Source organism: Podospora pseudopauciseta, chromosome 1 (assembly GCF_035222475.1).
Source record: "Podospora pseudopauciseta strain CBS 411.78 chromosome 1, whole genome shotgun sequence".
NCBI lineage: Eukaryota > Fungi > Ascomycota > Sordariomycetes > Sordariales > Podosporaceae > Podospora > Podospora pseudopauciseta.
In genome coordinates this window covers 2,944,107-2,963,265 of record NC_085892.1, presented here as the reverse complement: position 1 = coordinate 2,963,265, position 19,159 = coordinate 2,944,107, and the positions used below count along the sequence as shown (strand labels likewise).

The following is a 19,159-nucleotide window of genomic DNA, read 5'->3' as shown; positions in this document are numbered from 1 at the left end:
AGTGCTGAAGTCCGCTCGTGGTACTTGCCCCACTTGTAGCTTCCACAGGACTACGGAGAACCCTGTTGCATTGCATTGCTTGGCGGTGTTCGTCCGATAAGCGATAAGAGGGGCGGGCAGAAAAAAGTTCACTTGCAGTGCAACGCTCACCACCAAGCGCAGGCGCGAATCCATTCCCCAGACAAATCAAGCCACCGCTCACCACCCACCACTTAACCACGCACCCCGAAAACTGCACACTGTAGTATGAGCGCTTAAACAGCCCGGTGCTAGCCCGGACGAGGATTGTTGCCAATTCCTCCATTGGTGACCCCCCAACATACATAATCTCGAATTCCGACACAGGAGTGTGTCGCGATAGCAACCAAAATGGCCCCCGAACGGACCAACACAACCTGGGAGCACGGGTACCACACACTTCGCCGAGAGAAGTTGTTTCGTAACCCTCCTACCGACCAAACCGCATACCCAGCACTTCAAGAGGCTGTCAACCCACACATCGAGGCTTTTAACGCTCTCTTCCGCAACGATGGCAAGCCAAGTTTGCTCGACCACGCCATCGCCGAGATAGGGACTAAGACGTTCCTCGATGGTGACGAAAGGGCCGATCCCGCGAGCAGAAACAAGTTGACGGTTCGCTACAAGAGTGTCACTCTCCAAAAAGCTCAGGTTGCACAGTCCAACAAGTTCGCAAAGAGACGAGAGATCTTTCCGGCCGAGTGCAGAGAGCGGCATGTCTCTTACCGAGGCAAACTCACAGCCGTTCTCGAGTACCGTATCAACAATGGCGACGCCCACGAGTTTGTCCGTGAGCTGGGGCAAATGCCCATCATGGTCAAGGTAGGCTGATTTCCCCCTCTTACGGCTTGGGATTCTAGGCTTTGTCTAACGAATGCTGCCAATGTACAGTCCAACAAGTGTCACTTGGAAAACAACAGCCCCGCGCAGCTCGTGGAGAGGAAAGAGGAGTCGGAAGAATTGGGCGGCTATTTCGTCATCAACGGTATCGAAAAGATTATCCGTCTGCTGCTCATGAACAAGAGGAACTTCCCTCTTGCCATCACCCGTCCTAGTTTCACGAACCGAGGTCCATCCTACACACCGCATGGTATCATAGTACGATCGGTCCGGCCAGACGAAACCTCACAGACCAATGTGCTCCATTACCTCAACGACGGCAATGTCACATTCAGATTCTCTTGGAGGAAGAATGAGTATCTTGTGCCAGTCATGATGATCTTGAAGGCACTCGTCGAGACCAACGATCGCGAGATCTTCGAGTCCTTGGTTGGCCCACCCACCTCCAAGGGGGTGGAGAACACCTTCTTGACGGATCGTGTCGAGCTTCTCCTACGCACGTACAAGACCTACAATCTATACACCAAGAAGCAAACGCGAGCCTATCTCGGCCAAAAGTTTCGGGTCGTGCTCGGCGTGCCGGACACCATGACTGATTACGAGGTCGGCACCGAGTTCCTACGGAAGGTGGTTCTTGTTCACCTTGGCTGCAACGATGTCACAGAGGAGCAGGACACGGACAAGTTCAAAATGCTCTTGTTCATGTGCCGAAAGCTCTATGCCCTTGTCGCCGGCGATTGTGCCGTTGACAATCCTGACGCTGTCCAGAACCAAGAAATCTTGCTCGGCGGTTTCCTATACGGCATGATCTTAAAGGAGCGACTTGAGGACCTGCTGTCGACTGCGTTGAGGGGAGCACTACGCGACCATCTGAGGCGCAACCCAACCGACTCGTTTGTCTCTGAGAGTTTCAGAAAGCAGTTCCCAGGGCACATCTTCCGCAAGACGAACGAGAACATCGGTAACGCTTTGGAGTATTTCCTTTCGACGGGCAATCTGCAGAGTCCTTCCGGCCTTGATCTTCAGCAGGTGTCTGGTTTTACCGTTGTGGCAGAAAAGCTCAACTTCCTTCGTTTCATCAGTCACTTCCGCATGGTCCATCGTGGTAGTTTCTTCGCGCAGCTCAAGACCACCACGGTCCGTAAGCTGCTGCCAGAGTCCTGGGGCTTCCTCTGTCCCGTCCACACTCCTGATGGTTCGCCCTGTGGGTTGTTAAATCACTTTGCTCACAAGTGCAAAATCACCACGAAAGCCGCTGATGTCTCGGCCGTCCCTGGGGTGCTGCTGGAGCTCGGAGTCAACAACTATTCCTCAGCCGCCACTACTGAAAGCGTGGTAGTGATGCTTGACGGCAAGGTTGTAGGCTGGTGTGCTCCACAGAACGCCAAGCCTCTCGCCGACACCTTGCGACAGCTGAAGGTCGAGGGTGGCCATGGGATTCCCCTTGAGCTTGAGATTGGTTATGTTCCCACCTCCAATGGCGGCTCGTACCCAGGTATCTACATGGCATCCAACACCTCGAGGATGGTCCGGCCCGTGAAGTACCTCGCTCTGAACAAGGAGGATATGGTAGGTCCTTACGAGCAGCCTTACATGTCGATTGCTTGCGTAGAACAAGAAATTGTTCCTGGCGATTCGACTCACGTCGAGTTTGATCCGACCAACATCCTGTCCATTCTGGCCAACATGACACCATTCTCGGATTTTAACCAGTCTCCCCGTAACATGTACCAATGTCAGATGGGTAAGCAAACTATGGGCACACCAGGCGCAGCACTCGCGCATCGGACGGACAACAAAATGTACCGCATTCAAACCGGTCAAACACCAGTCGTCCGATCACCACTGCACAACACATATGGTTTCGACAACTTCCCCAACGGATTCAACGCCGTGGTTGCCGTCATTTCCTATACCGGTTACGACATGGACGACGCCATGATTATCAACAAATCAGCGCACGAACGTGGTTTTGGCCACGGTAGCATCTACAAGACCAAGAAGATCAGTCTGAAGGATGACTCGAGGACACGCAGCTCCAAGACCACCACCAAAATGTTTGGGTTTGCTCCGGGAAGCCCCATCCGGGCGTCTGATCGGGAGATGCTCGACGAGGACGGACTGCCCTATGTTGGCCGGCTGGTCAGGGAAGGCGATATCATCGCCGCCTGGCACACCGTTTCGGCCGACTACTCGGGTAAGCTGGTGAACCGGGATGGTATCACGCATTGGGAGCGATACAAAGAGGCCGAAGATGCCTTCATTGAGGAGGTTCGCGTGATTGGCAGCGACACTGGAAACGAGCCTCTCCAGACTCTCTCGATCAAGCTTCGCGTTCCCAGATCTCCGGTCATCGGCGACAAGTTCTCTTCTCGTCACGGTCAGAAGGGCGTTTGCTCGCAGAAGTGGCCTGCTGTCGACATGCCCTTTTCGGAGACGGGCATCCAGCCTGATGTCATCATCAACCCTCACGCTTTCCCGTCCCGCATGACAATTGGCATGTTTGTCGAGTCTCTTGCAGGCAAGGCAGGCGCGCTACATGGTCTTGCTCAGGACTCGACGCCGTTCAAGTTCAGCGAGGAGAACATGGCGGCCGACTACTTTGGGCATCAGCTGATGAAGGCTGGCTACAACTACCACGGAAACGAGCCCATGTATTCCGGCATCACGGGCGAGGAGTTCATGTGCGACATTTACATTGGTGTTGTCTACTACCAGAGACTGAGACACATGGTAAACGACAAGTACCAGGTCCGTACGACTGGTCCAGTCGTGCCGACAACCGGACAGCCGATCAAGGGCCGTAAGAAGGGTGGTGGTATCCGTGTGGGAGAAATGGAGCGCGATGCTCTGTTGGCGCACGGCACGGCCTTCTTGCTCCAGGATCGCCTGCTCAACTGCTCCGATTATTCCAAGTCGTGGATCTGCCGAAACTGCGGGTCATTCCTGGCCGTGCAGCCGACGGTATCTCCGTTTATTGGAAAGCGAAAGCAAGTCGGCACTGTGCGCTGCCGAAATTGCGCGCAGCGTCTGGACCAGATCGAGGACCTGGACCTCATGAAGCTGGATGGCGAGATTTGGGAGGACGGGCAAGGCGTCCAATGGATTGGTGGAGAGAACACCACCATGGTGGTGGTCCCTGGTGCGCTCAAGTACCTGGATGTCGAGCTTGCGGCAATGGGCGTCAAGCTCAAGTATAACGTGGACAGCAAAGATCAGACACGGAGAAGTGCCCTGAGACCAACAGCGCCCAAGCTGCTTCCGAGTGGTGTGGCTGCGGCTTAATGAGAAGGATATCTCTCTCAGGGCTGAACGTTGATGTTTTGTACTGATTTAGTTGTAATTTGTCTGGGTTTGGGGCGTAGACAAGGCGGTCAAAAATGGGTCAATGATTTATTTATTCACATGTCACCAATTTCTCTTCTGTGTCCATCCAGATACCATGGTGCTGGAAGTGCCAAATGACATGTTCCCCTGGATGAGGAGCAGCGGAGCAGCATCACATGTGGCCAACCCCGGGATTGCGCAAGGCAAGGCAAGGCAAGGCAACACAAATGAGATGACATTTGCCGCTGCACGAAACCGAGTTTTGCAGCACAAACACTGTTAAAATAATGCAGACACCCACGGCGCTGCCTCTTCTCTAGCACTCATTGGTGCCTCTAGCATGCTCCTACCCCCTGGACGGACCGTTTTGTATCCGTCAGTAGCCTCCAACGCAACTCCCTTTCCTGAGAAGATCCAACGAGGAAGTTGCAATGCTCTCTCAACCCACCTGGGACAGCCCGTCTCGCCAGTCTCACCTTCGAGTCCACAATTCTGACCTCATGCCGAACGTCGCTTCCCTGTGATAGCCCATGGATGTACCACAAGGATCCGCAGCTGGTCAAACTCACTCCCCAGTTCCTGGGCCTGCTGTTTACCAGCTGAACTCTTCATTCTGCCAACAAACAGTTCTTCCTTCCTCCTCAAACCTATCCGAGTGCCGCCTCGAGCCATTCACGTTCATTCCAGTGACTTTATCTCGTCTTCACCTACCTGCTCTGTCTCTCTGGCCGCCCAAACCCATCACCTCATTTACCCTGGGTTCCCATCTCCTACAGACCCCCCTCGTCTCCCCTTCCCACGATACCTGTGTCACCGCCCCCCCAACCCAACCCAACCCAAGCCTACCTATTGAGACCCTAGACTGCCTCTAGCCGGGGTTGTCACCCGCTCCTTTGTGTCCAACGTTCGACACCTACCCAGGGGGTTGCTCTCTCTCACTCAGATGAAGTTAGCAATGGCCTCCGTCATTGTCCTTCGGCTCTTCATCCTCGCCAACCTCGTCACTTTCTGCCTCGGCCACCACTACCACCACCAACAACAACAACAACCAAGACCCACAGCCTACAACTATGGGTTCGACGTCCACAGGCGGGTGAAGCGGCAGCTTGCGGAACCTCTGACGACGGTAGTGAGGGGGGATGCTGGCCAGCAGGCGGGGGACGTACAAGTGCGGAGGGAGATTAGGGAGCTGGAGCAGGACAGGGACGTGTGGACGTTGTACCTGCTGGGGATGAGCATGATGCAGTTTACGGATCAGATGGAGCCTACGTCGTGGTATGGGATTACAGGTTTGTGTTTTTTCTTTTGTCTGCCCATCCCCGAAATTCTTTTGCTTTCTGTTACAGGAGAGTGGTGATTTTTGTCTAACTGTCTGTGTCTTTTGTGTTGGACAGGTATCCATGGAATGCCGCACCAGACATGGGGTGGTGTGCGACCGACGCCTGGGAATGAGGAGACTGGGTATTGTACGCACTCTTCGATATTGTTTCCTACTTGGCACCGGCCTTATCTGGCTTTGTACGAGGTATGTGGTTGGAAGCCTCTCGGCAGAATTGTTTTCTTTTTCTGGTGGTTGGAGCTCTTTGGCTGATAATGGTTGACAGCAAGTCTTGACAAATGTTATGCGGATGATTGCAAATTGGTGGCCCGATGATCAGAAGCAGCGCTATCTCGACGCTGTCCAGCGGTTTCGAATACCTTATTGGGATTGGGCTACCTACCCGCCCTCTGACGGAAGTGTGCTCCCCACGAGCGTGGGTGGGAGTCCCTTTGTCGATGTAGATGGTCCGAATGGCGTTCAGCGGATAGCAAACCCTCTGTTCAGTTACACGTTTCGGCCTCTGAATACTACTGCTTTCAGACAGGCACCGGTAAGCTTTGATACTGGCAAGCATGTCTTGGATGCTAACAATGTTGTAAAAGTGGAATACCTGGACTGAGACCCTGAGAGGTCCAACTAATTGGGGTCCCGGAGCCCAGTCGAACAACTCCATGGTGGCCATGACGATCGATCAGAACCAACGGTCACTCAGCCAACGGCTCTACATTTTGTTCTCGAACTATGGTAACTACAGCAGGTTCAGCAACAATGCCTGGATCCCTTTTGTCAATAACGCCTCGTATGATTCCCTCGAGTCTCTCCATGACACGGTCCATACTCTTGCTGGCGGTGGTGGTATGGGTATGCCAAATATCCAGGGCGGCCACATGTCGTTCATACCTTACTCGGCCTTTGACCCTATCTTCTTTCTACACCACACCATGGTGGACCGTATCTTTGCCATGTGGCAGACATTGTACCCACAATCATGGGTGGCGCCTACCGCGGCGGTTCTGAATTCATACACGACCTCTCGAGGCCAGATTCAAGACTCACAGACACCGCTCACCCCGTTCTTTGCTGATGCCAATGGGGGGTTTTGGACGTCGGATAGCGTCAGAGACTTCACCAAATTCGGGTACACTTACACTGAGCTGACGGACCTTGCGAGTGCGAGTAATGCCCAAGCTGGTGTACGACGGGCTATTAACCGTTTGTACGGGGCGTCAAGTCCAGCCAACATGTTTCTGAGGGAGCTTCGAGCCCAAGGCATCAAGGGTGGCCGGGGGAAGGGGGCGTCTTCGAGAATAGGACAGCAGTCATCATCAAAGCATCGTCCTGCTGGTAGGGAAGTTGGAGGACTCCAAGATGACAGCTACCGAGAGTGGATTGTGAATATCCGAGCCAAGAAGCAAGCATTGGATGGGCCGTATTCCATTTATTTCTTCTTTGGGACCCCACCGGAGGACAAGGCGGACTGGGCGCAGGCAGAGAATCATGTTGGTGCCATGGGGGTGTTTGCTGCCGACGGGACCGGGATGGGAGGCATGAGGGAGGCGATGAAGGAGTTGGAGGTTAGTGGTACGGTGCCGTTGACTACGGGCTTGATTGGGGCTGTTGAAAGGGGGAGATTGGAGGGGTTGAGCCAAGCGGAAGTGGTAAAGTTTTTGAGGGAGGAGCTGGTGGTTGTTGTTTTGGGGTCGGGGGGGAGGGAGTATGGAGTTTTGGATGTGGAGGGCTTGAGGTTGGGGGTGAGGAGTTTTAGCGTTAAATTGCCGCAGAGTGAGGATGAGCTGCCTGTTTGGGGGGAGGAGGTGGTGGGTTTTGATTTGTTGTAGGCTGTGGAGGGAAAGGGGTACGGGAAAAGGACTGTCTGATATTATGGTCTCGTTTCTGGTGTGCATTGTTGCGAAGGGAGGTAAAGGCAAAAAAGGGAGGATAAGGTTTTGGTGTTTTCTGGTGTTGTTTTGGTGCTCTGGCTTTGGGTTTGATTACTATGGAGGGGAGGGCAGCCTTTGGTTTGCTGGATTGGTGTCACTCACTCTCGACAAGTTGGCTCTTGCTTTGGAGGCTTGGGTTTGTCTTTTCTTGTTGGGATGTTTTTGTGGTTGGAGCTTGGAAGGCGTGGATGATACAGGCAAGGTAATATGTGGTGGGTCGGTTGGGTCTTTTGGCAAGATTCTAGTGTATTTTTGGCAGAGTTGTCTTTTGTTGTGTTGAGCTTTTATTAATGGATGTAATCAAGTTGAAAGAGAGAGAGAGAGAAAGCACTGTACATTGGATAGTTTTGCCCGGTTGTGAGGTGTCAAATTTGCGTGTTGCTAACACGGATTACGGCGAAGATTACCCTACTTAGATGAGAACTTCCAAACACCGGACGATGATCTGTTTCTGTTGTTTATTGCCGAAAATACCTTTGTGTTCTAAAATACCGAAAAAGCCCATGCGTACGCTTTCCCATGCTGTGCTGTTGGTTTGAAGGGTCTGTGGAGAGAGATATTCCAACTTGATGATTGCAGACGAGAAAAGGAAAATGAAAATGAATCCGAATCCGAAACCTGTAGGAAAAAATTTATATAAAACGCCATTCCGTCCCCCTCCTGAATCCCAAAGCCAAAAAACACCAGAAAAAGGGAATAAAAATGCCGTGAACCCATTTCCCATCATTCCTTTTTCAGTCACGAAAAAAAAAAAAAAAAAAAAGAAAATCATTCCTTGGGAAGCAAATCCTCTGTCAACACCCCCCGACTCGAAATCCGACTCGAGCTGCTCCCCACCACCGTCTGGCTGTCCCCGTCCACATCAGGATCATACTCGTCCCTCTCCAAGTCCCTCGCCCCTTTCCCAGCCCTTGGCGTCCTCTGCCCTTCCTCTTCTTCACTCTCACTATCCACACTATCCTCACTCGCAACCGACCCATCCACCCCCTCCTCCTGATCAACCTCATCATACCCTTTACCTTCCACCTCCCCTTTGCCCTCCTGCTTCTTGATGTAGCTATCAATGATGTAATACTGCATCGCGTTCATAATGAGCGGGAACAGCATCATGACAAAGACAATCTGCAGCCTCTCGTTGCCCTCGGTCCACTTGAGCGCCCAATCCCCCAGCTCCGAGATCCAGGGAAAAATCATAAAAATGACCAGAACAACAAGTTTCATGCCCATCAAGCCGCAAAAGTAAATAAACGACTGCTTCAACCACCACCACGCGTTGGGGGGCGAGCCGTAGTGCCCTGACTGAACCGACTCCGGGGGTTGGCCCAGCGGGGTGTAAGTGACCAAAGTGGTGGTTATTCTGACGATGAGAATTAAAATTGGGATACCGAGGGTTGTCTGGCCGTGTTAGTATTTGGTTGGGGGAAGATCTAAGGGGAGGGTAGGGGGAGCCTACATCAATAGCCAAGTTTAAAAGGTAAAAAGAGCACGGGTTCGGTACATATTCGTCTACCGTCGTTGTCTTCGTTGCTGTCCGTTTAAGAAGCATCAACACCCCTCTCCTCGCCGCCTCGGACACCGTTGCCGGGGGAGCAATGGTCGTGATGTTGAACCTCCCGCTCGTGAGCAGAGACATGAACACGTTTGCGCCGTGGACTAGCACGCTCCCAAAGACCTGCTTTGAGGCGTCAAAGAACCAGATTTTGACCGGTCGCTGGGGGCGCTCGCGCCATCGTTTGTAGACGAGGGAGAGGAGGGCCAGGCCGCCGAGGGCGAGCTGGACTAGGATGGCGAAGGAGCCTAGGAGGCGGCATTCGGTGGGGTTTTCCGAGGGGGAGAAGGGGGTGCCGGTTGCGGTTGGGCTTGATATTGGGGAGAGAGTGGAAGTCATGGTGACAGAGATGAGGGTTCCTGCTTCCGCCGTCGCGGGTTGTTGACCTCCTTGCGGGTGGTCGTTGAACGACGGTGGTGGATGGGGTAGATTTGTTGGATCTACCGCTGCTGTTGCTGCTGCTGTTGCCGCGAGAGACGTTGCGACATTGGGGATGGCGACGGCGATGGTGTTCTCGAGCGCGGGGACGACAACGGGATCGAGGTGTTGACGAACAGCGAGGTGAACGTTGTTGTTGGACAAGGCGGCTGCGGCGGCGGGAGGCAACATTTACGATTGGTGTAGATGCTGTCCGGGGCTAAGAGCTAACCACCTCATCAAGCGTTTTGGCGTTGGTTGGGAATTAGAACGGAGACTATTTTCCGGGGTAAAAAGATATTGATAATAACAACACAGCAGCTAGGCTCGATCAGATGATCGCTCTTGGATTTGTGTGGCTTATTCTTCTCTGGTAGGTGCCTGGTGACGGTTCTTCGTGGTGGTTTAGTGCGCGTCTTGTGACTGGAGTGATGTAATGCAGTGGATTGTGTGGACGGTGTGCGTTGGGGTATCACGACAGCAAACTGCAAGGTAGCTTTAAAAGACTCAAGAGAGGAGAAGAACAGAAGAGATGGAAAACGACGAAACAAAACTATAAGACGGAGTCGGGAGTCACGGTTGTATTGTAAACGTAACTGCCTGGGTTCTCCTGGAACACAGCACGACGGCGTAAAGCAGAGGCAATGCGAGGCCACAACTTGAGACACTGCTGCCCCATTGGCCATGGCACCGTTGGCCCTATCGCTCGCACTCTCAGCGGTCGCAGAGGTTCCCCACAGCCCCCGCCAGACTGACGGCCCCACCACGGCTGGGCGTTCATGGCGGTTCCAGAATTGCTGGGCAGTGTGGAGTGTGCCGGCTGCTGGCTGTTGTCTGCCGGCAAAAGTCAACTTTCGGCCCGGTTCTGGAAACAATCTGATAGCGAGTTGAATCCGCTTCCAGTTAGAGACTCCGCCTCCGGATTCGGATATCTACAGTACCTTATGTGCTTATGTAGAATGGTATGAGCAGTGTGTACGGCACGGTATATTGCATGTACTACATGCCATGCATATTCATAGGCGAGCAAGCGAGGCGAGAAAACATACATACATACATAGATACACCCACACGTAGCTAGGCTAACCTGCATCATATCAACATGGTGTCGTTTAGAAAATAAATCAAACATGAGCAGTTAAATGACAGACAAAACAAAAGGTCGGAAACGACTGTTGGAAAAGCATCGCAATTCTCTCTGTAGCCCAACGCTATGTCAGAGTCCCGGTGATCAATTTGCGCCCCGATTCAGTATGGATATCAGCAACAACAGCAACCCTTGAGATGAAAAGAAGGGCATTGAAATCTGCGCCTGATAACCTTTGCTCGCGCCGAAAGAACCTATGAAGACCAAACACCCCGAATCGGCAAAAACATTCCCCATATTCCCCCAGCCACACAACCCGACTGGAAAAGGAACGCGCCTAAAGAAATCCCCGATGTAAATGTTGCAAGTTTGCTGTTTTTTTTAGAGAGTTGAGAGGGCAGGTAAAGCAAGGATGGGTTTGCTTGCTAGCTACGTTGCAGTGTTGAACGCAGCCTTTGGTACACTTATGCCGTACAAGTGATGATGTGGTGGATAATGATATCGAAGCTAGGCGCACTCCGGAACGGTGGGAAGAAGCTTGCGCACGAAGTGCGGCATCTTTCGTGCGTGCATGGCGATATCGGGCCTGCCCCTCTTGAGGATTGACCTCGGCGTCTTTGAAGTTGGCGTCCTGGGCGCCGAAGCCGCCTTCTTGGGGGAGGAGGGAGATGTCGGAGAAGACGGGCCTCCAGACTGTCGGTTTCGACTCTGAAAGCTGTCCGCAGGCCCGTCTAACTGTCAATCTATACCATGTTGCCGCTTGAGGCGTTCGAGATTCTCCTTGCGGATGTCCAAATCCTCTTTTGACCTGACCATCTTGTCGGGCTGGTGGTATAATACTGTGTCACTGGTTAGTACGACCGTCACAAGCATAAGCACTCCTTCAAAACATACCAACGAGATAACGGTTCTGAAAGTTGTAGCCGTTCAGTTTGTCGCAGGCCTGCTTCGCATCCATAACATCTTCGTAGACAACGAAGGCGGTGCCCTTGGTGTTGCTCGCAATGCCCTGGCGGACCTGGCGAATGGGCCCGTACTTGCCGAAGAGATCGAACAGCTCCTCAGGAGTGACGTTGTAGCTAGTCCGGGGTTAGTCGGGGTTGCGACGGCGATAAAGACACATTCGATTGGTGGAAGATACATACCTTAGATTCTTGACGAACAAAGCTCTAGCCATGGATACTATGGTTAGCCAGTGTCTCTAAAAATGATCTGTGATGGTGGAAACGATGATGGGAAATGGTGGTGATGGTGGACAGTCACCCCCAGATGGGTGGCCGTTGAACTGGTTGTCGGGCCTGGTGGAGAAGGCGACCAGAAAGGCAGCGAGATTGTTGAAAGAACGAGACAGCAGTGCAGCAACTTGCAGCACTCGTTGCGTCTTCTCGACTCACCGATTAACCTCCGGGCCAAGTTTGTTGGCGCGACTCATATCTCGATGTCGATTTACTGATGCTCGACACGGGTTTTCTCTCGATGGGGGTGGATTTCGTCAATGGGTTCGCGGATTCGCGGTGAGTTGTTGCGAGGCGTTGAGGCTCCAAGCGAACGGGTTTACGCGGGAGTGATGAGGGAGAGAAGTTCGAAAGTTGGAGGACAGGCCGGGTGGGGCGGTGCTGGTTTAAGCCTAGCCCCCACGTGATGGGCGTAATTGCAGTGGACTGCCAGCATCGCTCGATAACACCATCAGAGGAGCCATCCCGATCAATGATCACCCTACGCAATGGCAAGCCCAATAGCTCCTTCCTGGAACCATCTACCACCGCCTATACACGTGTCTTCTTTCGATAAGCTTTCAACTGTCGCCTTTGTGAATGACATTCGATATCCCATGCCTACCATCAGGCATCAGAACCAAGTTGCTTGGCGCTCTGCACTCTTTTGGGTCGTGCATCTTGTAGCGACCATGTCATCCAAACTCGGGGTCCACTAATATCATTGATTAGCAGGTCAGATGCGTAGGTTTTTGGGGGTGGCCCTGCTTTTGCCCTGGCATAAGGAAAACCTCAGCCAGGAGCTATCCATTGGGTGGGAGGTTCTTTGAAGGGGGAAATGACTTGTTCAACGCCAGCTTCCCCCTTTCTTCACCGTACCAAGTCACTGTGGCATTGTGTGAAGTGTCTCTGGGCTCTGAGTGGGTGGGGGTTGCTCGCTACAACAAGCCAGGGCCAGCACCTAGCAGCAATTAATAAAACGACCACCAAAATTCTGCCCAGCAACAAATGCCATTTCACCACAGCAGCGCACTTTGCACTTTACGCGACTCCCATCGGATTTGCACAGCAAAGCGTCAGCGCACCCGACGGAGGAAGGCGGATCCTGGAAGCTTAGAACCACCTTCGCCTCCACTCTCCCACCCCCATTCAACTCAACTTCGCTTCTTGTTCCATTTTCTTCGATGAGATTATTCCGACTTTAATGAGCTTGCCATTTGCCATTTTCTGCCGCCCTGCCACCCTGCCGCCACACCTCCTTCGCCTCCACCAGCAAGAGCAAGCGTGTTTAATGGCCAAGGGGAACAACAACATGCCGTCCATCGCCCAAGAAACCACCAACACCTCGTCCCCCTCCTCTGTCCCGTGCAAGAAGCGGAGACGAGACGACGATCGCGATAACAGCACCCAGCAATTCACATTGTACGCGAGTCTTCTCGCGAACTCCACCGCTGCCGCCGCTGCCACTAACCATGCTGTCTACAGCTCCCACCACCACCACAACATCTACCCAGACAACTACCACCACTACCACCATGGCAGCAGCAGCAGCAGCAGCAGCAACCTATCCCCCCTGGCAACCACCACCAGGAAAATGATCCCCCTTTCTTCCAAACGCCAACGAATGACCTCAGTCGACATTGAACTTGACCCAAAAAGACAACACGATATCACCAGCAAATTCCACCAAAAAGAAGAGGAAACACTCCCAGCAAAACCCCGACCAAACCTAGCCAGCAAAACCTCCCTCCTAACCCCCTGCCACATCTGCTCCCGCAAACCAACCAAGAAATCCGACCTGGACAGCTTCGCCGATTGTCAAGGATGTGGTCAGCGGACGTGCTACGTGTGCATAAGGGAGTGTCTTGGTTGGAGTCCACCGTCCCAGCAACCACCACCACCACTATCATTACAGACAGAGCCGTCGTTTACAATGATTGATGTTGATTCTACTGAGGAGCAACAACCACCACCACCAGTAGAAAGTGGAGGCTGGACAACAAAAGGGGGTGGGGCTGGGCACAGGAAGATGGTCTGCAGCAGGTGTTGCGTTGAAAGGGGCCAGGATGGGGATGTGGTTTGTTTGGGGTGTTTACCATTTGTGGAGGGTTGAAAGGGGGAAAATATGGTATCGGAGGAAATATAAAAGGCAAGAATCTTGGGCGTTTCTGGCAGGGGGATATTATTCTGGTTTTTGGTTCGGTACCTAATGAGGGATGGGGCTAGGAAGGAGGCGAGTGCTGGATTATCACCACCGACGAGGAGGATCAACCTCCCAGAACGACGAAAAACCACCTTCCAACAACAAGGATGTGGATGTGGTAGAAAAGCGTGTATCTGGACAAATGTTCTCTTTGTGATGTTCACTGGGTGACATTGGAGGACACGGCAAGAAACGACACTACCCCCTCCGGCGACAAACATCCCAATATCAGGCTTATAGAAGCACGCAAAGTTGGTCCCAGCCCAGGAGGACAAACAGGCCCTGTCCGGGGAGGAGGGCATATTGTTGAGGAAATTGTACATAATAATGGCTGGAAAATAGCCACACAACAAGGGGAAACGAGCGGTCCATGTGTAGGAGGAAGCTTGATTGGGAATGGAGACTTGTTTGGGCAGCAAAGGAACCTGCCCCCAAAGCGGACCAGCAGCAGCAGCATGTGAGGGTAGATTATGATACATAGTTCTTTTCACTTGTTATGATTTTGTACATAGTCAAGAGGTGGGAAACGCATGATGAGCATAGCAACGGGAGGGAAGCATTGCGTGTGGGTTTAGCGTTTTCACGACATCAGCGTAGAGGTATAAATGGCAGGCAACAAATTGGAGCTAACATATACCCACAAACATTTGAATACACCACTAGACTTCAAACATGTCCATAATATTCGCTTGTTTATTGTCTTCAACTCCTACTTCATCCCCCACCCTACTCTAAGTCAACTGTCTCAGGTAAATTATTAACCTTGCTAGTCATACACAACCCGAAAACACACACAACGTCCCTGCTCCCCATAACAACCCCCTTAACCCCTTAGTTATACTGCGCATAAGCCGCAGTAGAGTTAAACTTGTGGTTACCCTTGATCACCTTGTCCACCGCATCCAAGAAGTCCTTCTCGGTCGCCACCTTCCTCCTCGCGCGGATAGCAAACATGCCCGCCTCCGTGCACACACTGCGCAACTCAGCACCCGTAGCATTGGGGCACAACCGCGAGATGAGTTCCCATCTGATGTCCCTCTCCACCGACATGCTCTTGGCGTGAATCCTCAGAATGTTGGCCCGGCCCTCGAGATCGGGAAGAGCAAACTCAATCTTGCGGTCGATACGACCCGGTCTCATAAGAGCAGGGTCAAGAGTCGAAGGTCTGTTGGTGGCAAACATGACTTTGATGTTGCCTCTAGCGTCGAAACCGTCCAGTTGAGTAATGAGCTCCAGCATGGTTCTCTGGACTTCATTGTCACCGCCCGCACCGTCATCAAAACGAGCACCACCAATGGCGTCAATCTCGTCAAAGAAGATAATGCAGGCCTTCTTCGTCCGCGCCATCTCAAACAGCTCACGCACCATCCTGGCACCCTCACCAACGTACTTTTGAACCAACTCGGATCCAATCACACGGATGAAGGTGGCGTCTGTTCGGTTGGCTACCGCACGAGCGCAGAGGGTCTTGCCGGTACCGGGAGGGCCGTAAAGAAGGGCACCCTTGGGGGGATCAATGCCCAAGTTGCCGAACCGTTCGGGCGAAAGCAGGGGCATCTCGACAACCTCGCGGAGCTTTTCCACCTGCTCCTTGCAACCACCAACATCGCCGTATGTAACATCGGGCTTCTCTTCGACCGTCATCATGGTGACACTGGCGTCGATCTTGGGCGGCAGTGGGAGAAGGATCTGGTACTTGTTTCTGTCGACACCCACCCGCATTCCCTCTTCGATATCCGTTGGACTGACGCGCTCGCCGAGATTCACGACAAACTTTGCTATCTGCTTGACGTTGATGACATATTTCGACTTCGCCTCGTCCTTGTCGTCCTGAATAATCTTGGTGCATCTCGCTACCTGAAGAGGTTGCTCCTCGGACATTCGTTGACGATCGGCGGCGATATCCCAAAGGTGAGGTGGTGCGAGACCGGTATCTGATTCCTGTATAGAGACAACATGTATAAGTTTCTGCGTCCGCTAGATGCAAGTGCACCGCTGCCTACCTTGACACCAATCTTGTCATCCACGCTCTGCTGCTTCTCCTTTATTTGCTGCTCTAGCTTCTTGATGGCGGAACCATATGGCGCGGCACCATAGGTCTTGAGAACCTGGATATCTCTTTGCGGATGTTAGCTCAAGTTGCGCATCGGTGTTGGTGGGTCGAGGGCAACGGACTCATCGGTGAGGGGCGTGATCTTCTTCTCTTCTATCTCGTCATCGCCGAATTTCTTTTGGTACTTTTCCCAGTTGGCACCTGTGGCAGAAGGCTAAAGTAGAGAGAAGTTAGCATTTCTAAAGTGCTGGCAGCGGGTGGTGGCGACGAGTGGGAACTCGAGCGACGACTGGGTCAATGGACATGCGTACCATGATGACGGCTGTCGATGGGTAAGCTGCTGGATTTCTGGAATGTATTGTGTTTGGAAATCGGAGAGAGTGCACCGGACAAAACTAGTTGAAGTCGCTTATTACTTGGGACCAGGCGCGATTCCTCGGTGCAGAATAGTCGTCAAGTGGTTGTGTGGTGGTTGGGCGATGATGGGAGAGGGAAAGTCGCCATGGATTCAACGAACGCAGAGGAAGCAACACCAAGCAGCAGTTCCGTAATCCATGCTGCCTTGGGCCCGCCCAGAGCTCCCCCGGCTGCGAGGCTGAAAGGGACCTAGTCCCATTACAGCTAGCGCAGTGGAACTGGGTGTTCCCTGGCTGCCGTGTGAACGCCCGGGCCACCTCCCCCCAAGGAAACAGTGGGGGAAGCTGCTGGCGGCGGGAAGAACTCCAGCACCCGACAGGAAAAATTCCCGTCCCACCTTTGAAGCGTAGCCTGGGGAGAAGGAGCTGCCTACAAGCAAACAGAGGGGCACTAATAAGTTATCGCAACACCGCCATCACCACCACCGCCAAACTGCACAACCCTTGACCGCCTCGACCGAGTACCCCCCCTCGATCCAACCTTCATATCTACAAAATGGCTGCCGTAGCACCAGCCGCCGCTGGTCCCAGCAATGCCACCTTCAGGGTATGTACCCAACTGCCAGCCCCTATTTGTAGGGCTCCGTCGAGTCGCGCTGGAGCTCTGGCTGACCCCCGCCATAGGACAAGGAGAAGCCGTTGGCCGTCCGTTCCGCCAACATCGTCGCCGCCAGAGGTATGCCTCTAATTATATACAACAGTACTATACGTCGGTGTCTTCCAGGTCTAACTATTCGTAGCTCTTGCCGATGCCGTCCGGACATCGCTGGGCCCAAGGGGCATGGACAAGATGATCCGCAGCGGAAAGGGGGAGACCATCATCACCAACGATGGCAGCACAATGTTGAAGAGCATGGCCGTCATGCATCCCACAGCCAAGATGCTTGTCCAACTTTCCAACGCCCAAGATGTCGAAGCCGGTGACGGAACCACCTCAGTCGTCGTTATCTGCGGCAGCTTGTTGGGCGCCGCCGACCGCCTTCTCGCCAAGGGCATCCACCCCTCCGTCATCTCAGAGTCTTTCCAAAGAGCCGCCGCCGCCGCGGTCAAGGTCTTGCATGAGATGTCACAACCTATCGCCCTTACCGACACCTCCTCCCTCCTTCAAGCCGCCAACACCTCGCTGTCCTCCAAGATTGTGTCCCAGTACTCCAACCTACTCGGCCCAATGGCCGTCAACGCTGTTACCAAGACGATCGACCTTAAGACGGCAGATAACGTCGACCTGAGGAATATTCGCATTATCAAGAAGGTCGGCGGGACGATAGAAGACAGCGAGTTGGTGGACGGTTTGGTTCTCACACAGCCAGTGATCAAGAGCGCGGGAGGGCCCATAAGGATGGAGAAGGCCAAGATCGGTCTTATTCAGTTCCAGCTCAGCCCTCCTAAGCCTGATGTATGTTCTATGATTATGCTTTCTTACCTGGGACTACGTTAGCTAATCACTGCAACAGATGGAAAACACCATCCAGGTCAACGACTACAGACAAATGGACAAGATCGTCAAGGAGGAGCGCATGTACCTCCTCAACATGGTCAAGAAGATCAAGAAGGCCAAGTGCAACGTTCTCTTCATTCAAAAGTCTATCCTCCGCGACGCCGTCAACGACCTCTCCCTCCACTTCCTTCAGCGCCTCGGCATCCTCGTCGTCAAGGACATTGAGCGTGACGAAGTCGAGTTCATCTGCAAGTCTACCGGCTGCAAGCCCATCGCCGACATTGACAGCTTCACTGAGGACAAGCTTGGCTCCGCTGACCTTGTTGAGGAGGTTCAGTCCTCTGGCAGCAAGATGGTCAAGGTCACCGGCTGCAAGTCCACCGGCAAGACCATCTCAGTCGTCGTCCGCGGCGCCAACGCTCTCATCCTCGACGAGGCTGAGCGCTCCCTCCACGATGCCCTCTGCGTCGTCCGCTGCCTCGTCAAGAAGAAGGCTCTCATCGCCGGTGGCGGTGCCGCCGAAATTGAAATTGCCGCCCAGCTCAACAAGCAAGCACGTGCCTTGACCGGCACCGAGGCCATCTGCTGGAAGGCCTTTGCCGACGCTATGGAGGTTATTCCCACTACTCTTGCGGAAAACGCCGGGTTGAACAGCATCAAGGTTGTGACTGCCCTGCGCCACAAGCACGAGATGGGCGAGAAAAATGCTGGTGTCAGTATCAAGAGCGGGGGTGTCAACTCGGATATTTCAAAGGAGAATGTGCTGCAGCCATTGTTGGTGAGCACGAGCGCGATTGAGTTGGCGGCGGAGACGGTGAAGATGATTTTGCGGATTGATGATATCGCCTTGAGCAGGTAGACTACATTAACTTTTGTGACAGAAAGGGTTAAAATGTCGTAATGAAAAATGGAATATACAATGTTTGCTTGGGGGGATAGATACCCTGGGTAATGAATATATGTGTAGCTCTGCTATGTGGGATAAAAGTGTGTGATAAGAGTGCCTCGGGCTATGAAGAATGCCATCGTGTTAATCTTCTTATCTGATGAACTTGCCAGGATTGTGAGATGTTTACTGTGTATTTGTTATGTAGTCATAGCGGAGGGAGCTTCTCAAATACCTTGATGTATGTATCGTTTTGTACCCTCACTTCTATTGACATGGAAAGAATATAGTCATCATGCACAATAGCGACAAGTGCAGCGAGAGGGCTAGGTGTGGTCCTGTCCAGAGATGCGACCCAAGTGAACTGCCGCGGTTAGGTACAATAAAAGGTCATGGGAAAATTTGGGTGCAGACATGACACCACCATGTAGTGTAAACCCTTGTTAACGT

At 52.9% G+C, this 19,159-nt stretch overlaps 7 protein-coding genes across 7 annotated transcripts; 4 read left to right on the top strand and 3 right to left on the bottom strand.

Moving 5' to 3' along the window:
• Window positions 1–147: 147 nt before the first annotated feature.
• Window positions 148–4,143, top strand: ACR2 (DNA-directed RNA polymerase I subunit RPA2; the record flags this gene model as incomplete). Its single annotated transcript, XM_062907389.1, has 2 exons — window positions 148–840; window positions 910–4,143. The coding sequence occupies exons 1-2, from the start codon at window positions 370–372 to the stop codon at window positions 4,141–4,143; spliced, it is 3,705 nt and encodes a 1,234-aa protein (XP_062770336.1). The 5' UTR covers window positions 148–369.
• A 985-nt stretch (window positions 4,144–5,128) lies between these two features.
• On the top strand, window positions 5,129–7,855 carry QC763_108060 (uncharacterized protein; the record flags this gene model as incomplete). Its single annotated transcript, XM_062907388.1, has 4 exons — window positions 5,129–5,474; window positions 5,580–5,710; window positions 5,790–6,056; window positions 6,109–7,855. The coding sequence occupies 4 exons, from the start codon at window positions 5,129–5,131 to the stop codon at window positions 7,342–7,344; spliced, it is 1,980 nt and encodes a 659-aa protein (XP_062770335.1). The 3' UTR covers window positions 7,345–7,855.
• A 359-nt stretch (window positions 7,856–8,214) lies between these two features.
• On the bottom strand, window positions 8,215–9,334 carry QC763_108050 (uncharacterized protein; the record flags this gene model as incomplete). Its single annotated transcript, XM_062907387.1, has 2 exons — window positions 8,215–8,841; window positions 8,900–9,334. 2 exons carry the CDS (start codon window positions 9,332–9,334, stop codon window positions 8,215–8,217), a joined length of 1,062 nt encoding a protein of 353 aa, XP_062770334.1.
• Window positions 9,335–10,533: 1,199 nt separating this feature from the next.
• Window positions 10,534–12,988, bottom strand: QC763_108040 (uncharacterized protein). The gene is given in 5 exon segments (XM_062907386.1): window positions 10,534–11,338; window positions 11,394–11,578; window positions 11,645–11,668; window positions 11,894–12,948; window positions 12,957–12,988. Coding segments are annotated over 4 exon segments (348 nt in total). The 5' UTR covers window positions 11,932–12,948; window positions 12,957–12,988; the 3' UTR covers window positions 10,534–11,237.
• QC763_108030 (uncharacterized protein) lies at window positions 12,224–14,579 on the top strand. Its single transcript, XM_062907385.1, has 2 exons — window positions 12,224–13,135; window positions 13,199–14,579. Exons 1-2 carry the CDS (start codon window positions 12,918–12,920, stop codon window positions 13,824–13,826), a joined length of 846 nt encoding a protein of 281 aa, XP_062770332.1. The 5' UTR covers window positions 12,224–12,917; the 3' UTR covers window positions 13,827–14,579.
• A 9-nt stretch (window positions 14,580–14,588) lies between these two features.
• Window positions 14,589–16,616, bottom strand: RPT1 (26S proteasome regulatory subunit 7). The gene is made up of 4 exons (XM_062907384.1): window positions 16,281–16,616; window positions 16,092–16,183; window positions 15,920–16,034; window positions 14,589–15,857 (listed from the first exon to the last, which is right to left on the bottom strand). Exons 1-4 carry the CDS (start codon window positions 16,281–16,283, stop codon window positions 14,748–14,750), a joined length of 1,320 nt encoding a protein of 439 aa, XP_062770331.1. The 5' UTR covers window positions 16,284–16,616; the 3' UTR covers window positions 14,589–14,747.
• A 102-nt stretch (window positions 16,617–16,718) lies between these two features.
• CCT4 (T-complex protein 1 subunit delta) lies at window positions 16,719–18,741 on the top strand. The gene is made up of 4 exons (XM_062907383.1): window positions 16,719–16,932; window positions 17,010–17,061; window positions 17,126–17,781; window positions 17,840–18,741. The coding sequence occupies exons 1-4, from the start codon at window positions 16,882–16,884 to the stop codon at window positions 18,680–18,682; spliced, it is 1,602 nt and encodes a 533-aa protein (XP_062770330.1). The 5' UTR covers window positions 16,719–16,881; the 3' UTR covers window positions 18,683–18,741.
• Window positions 18,742–19,159: the final 418 nt, after the last annotated feature.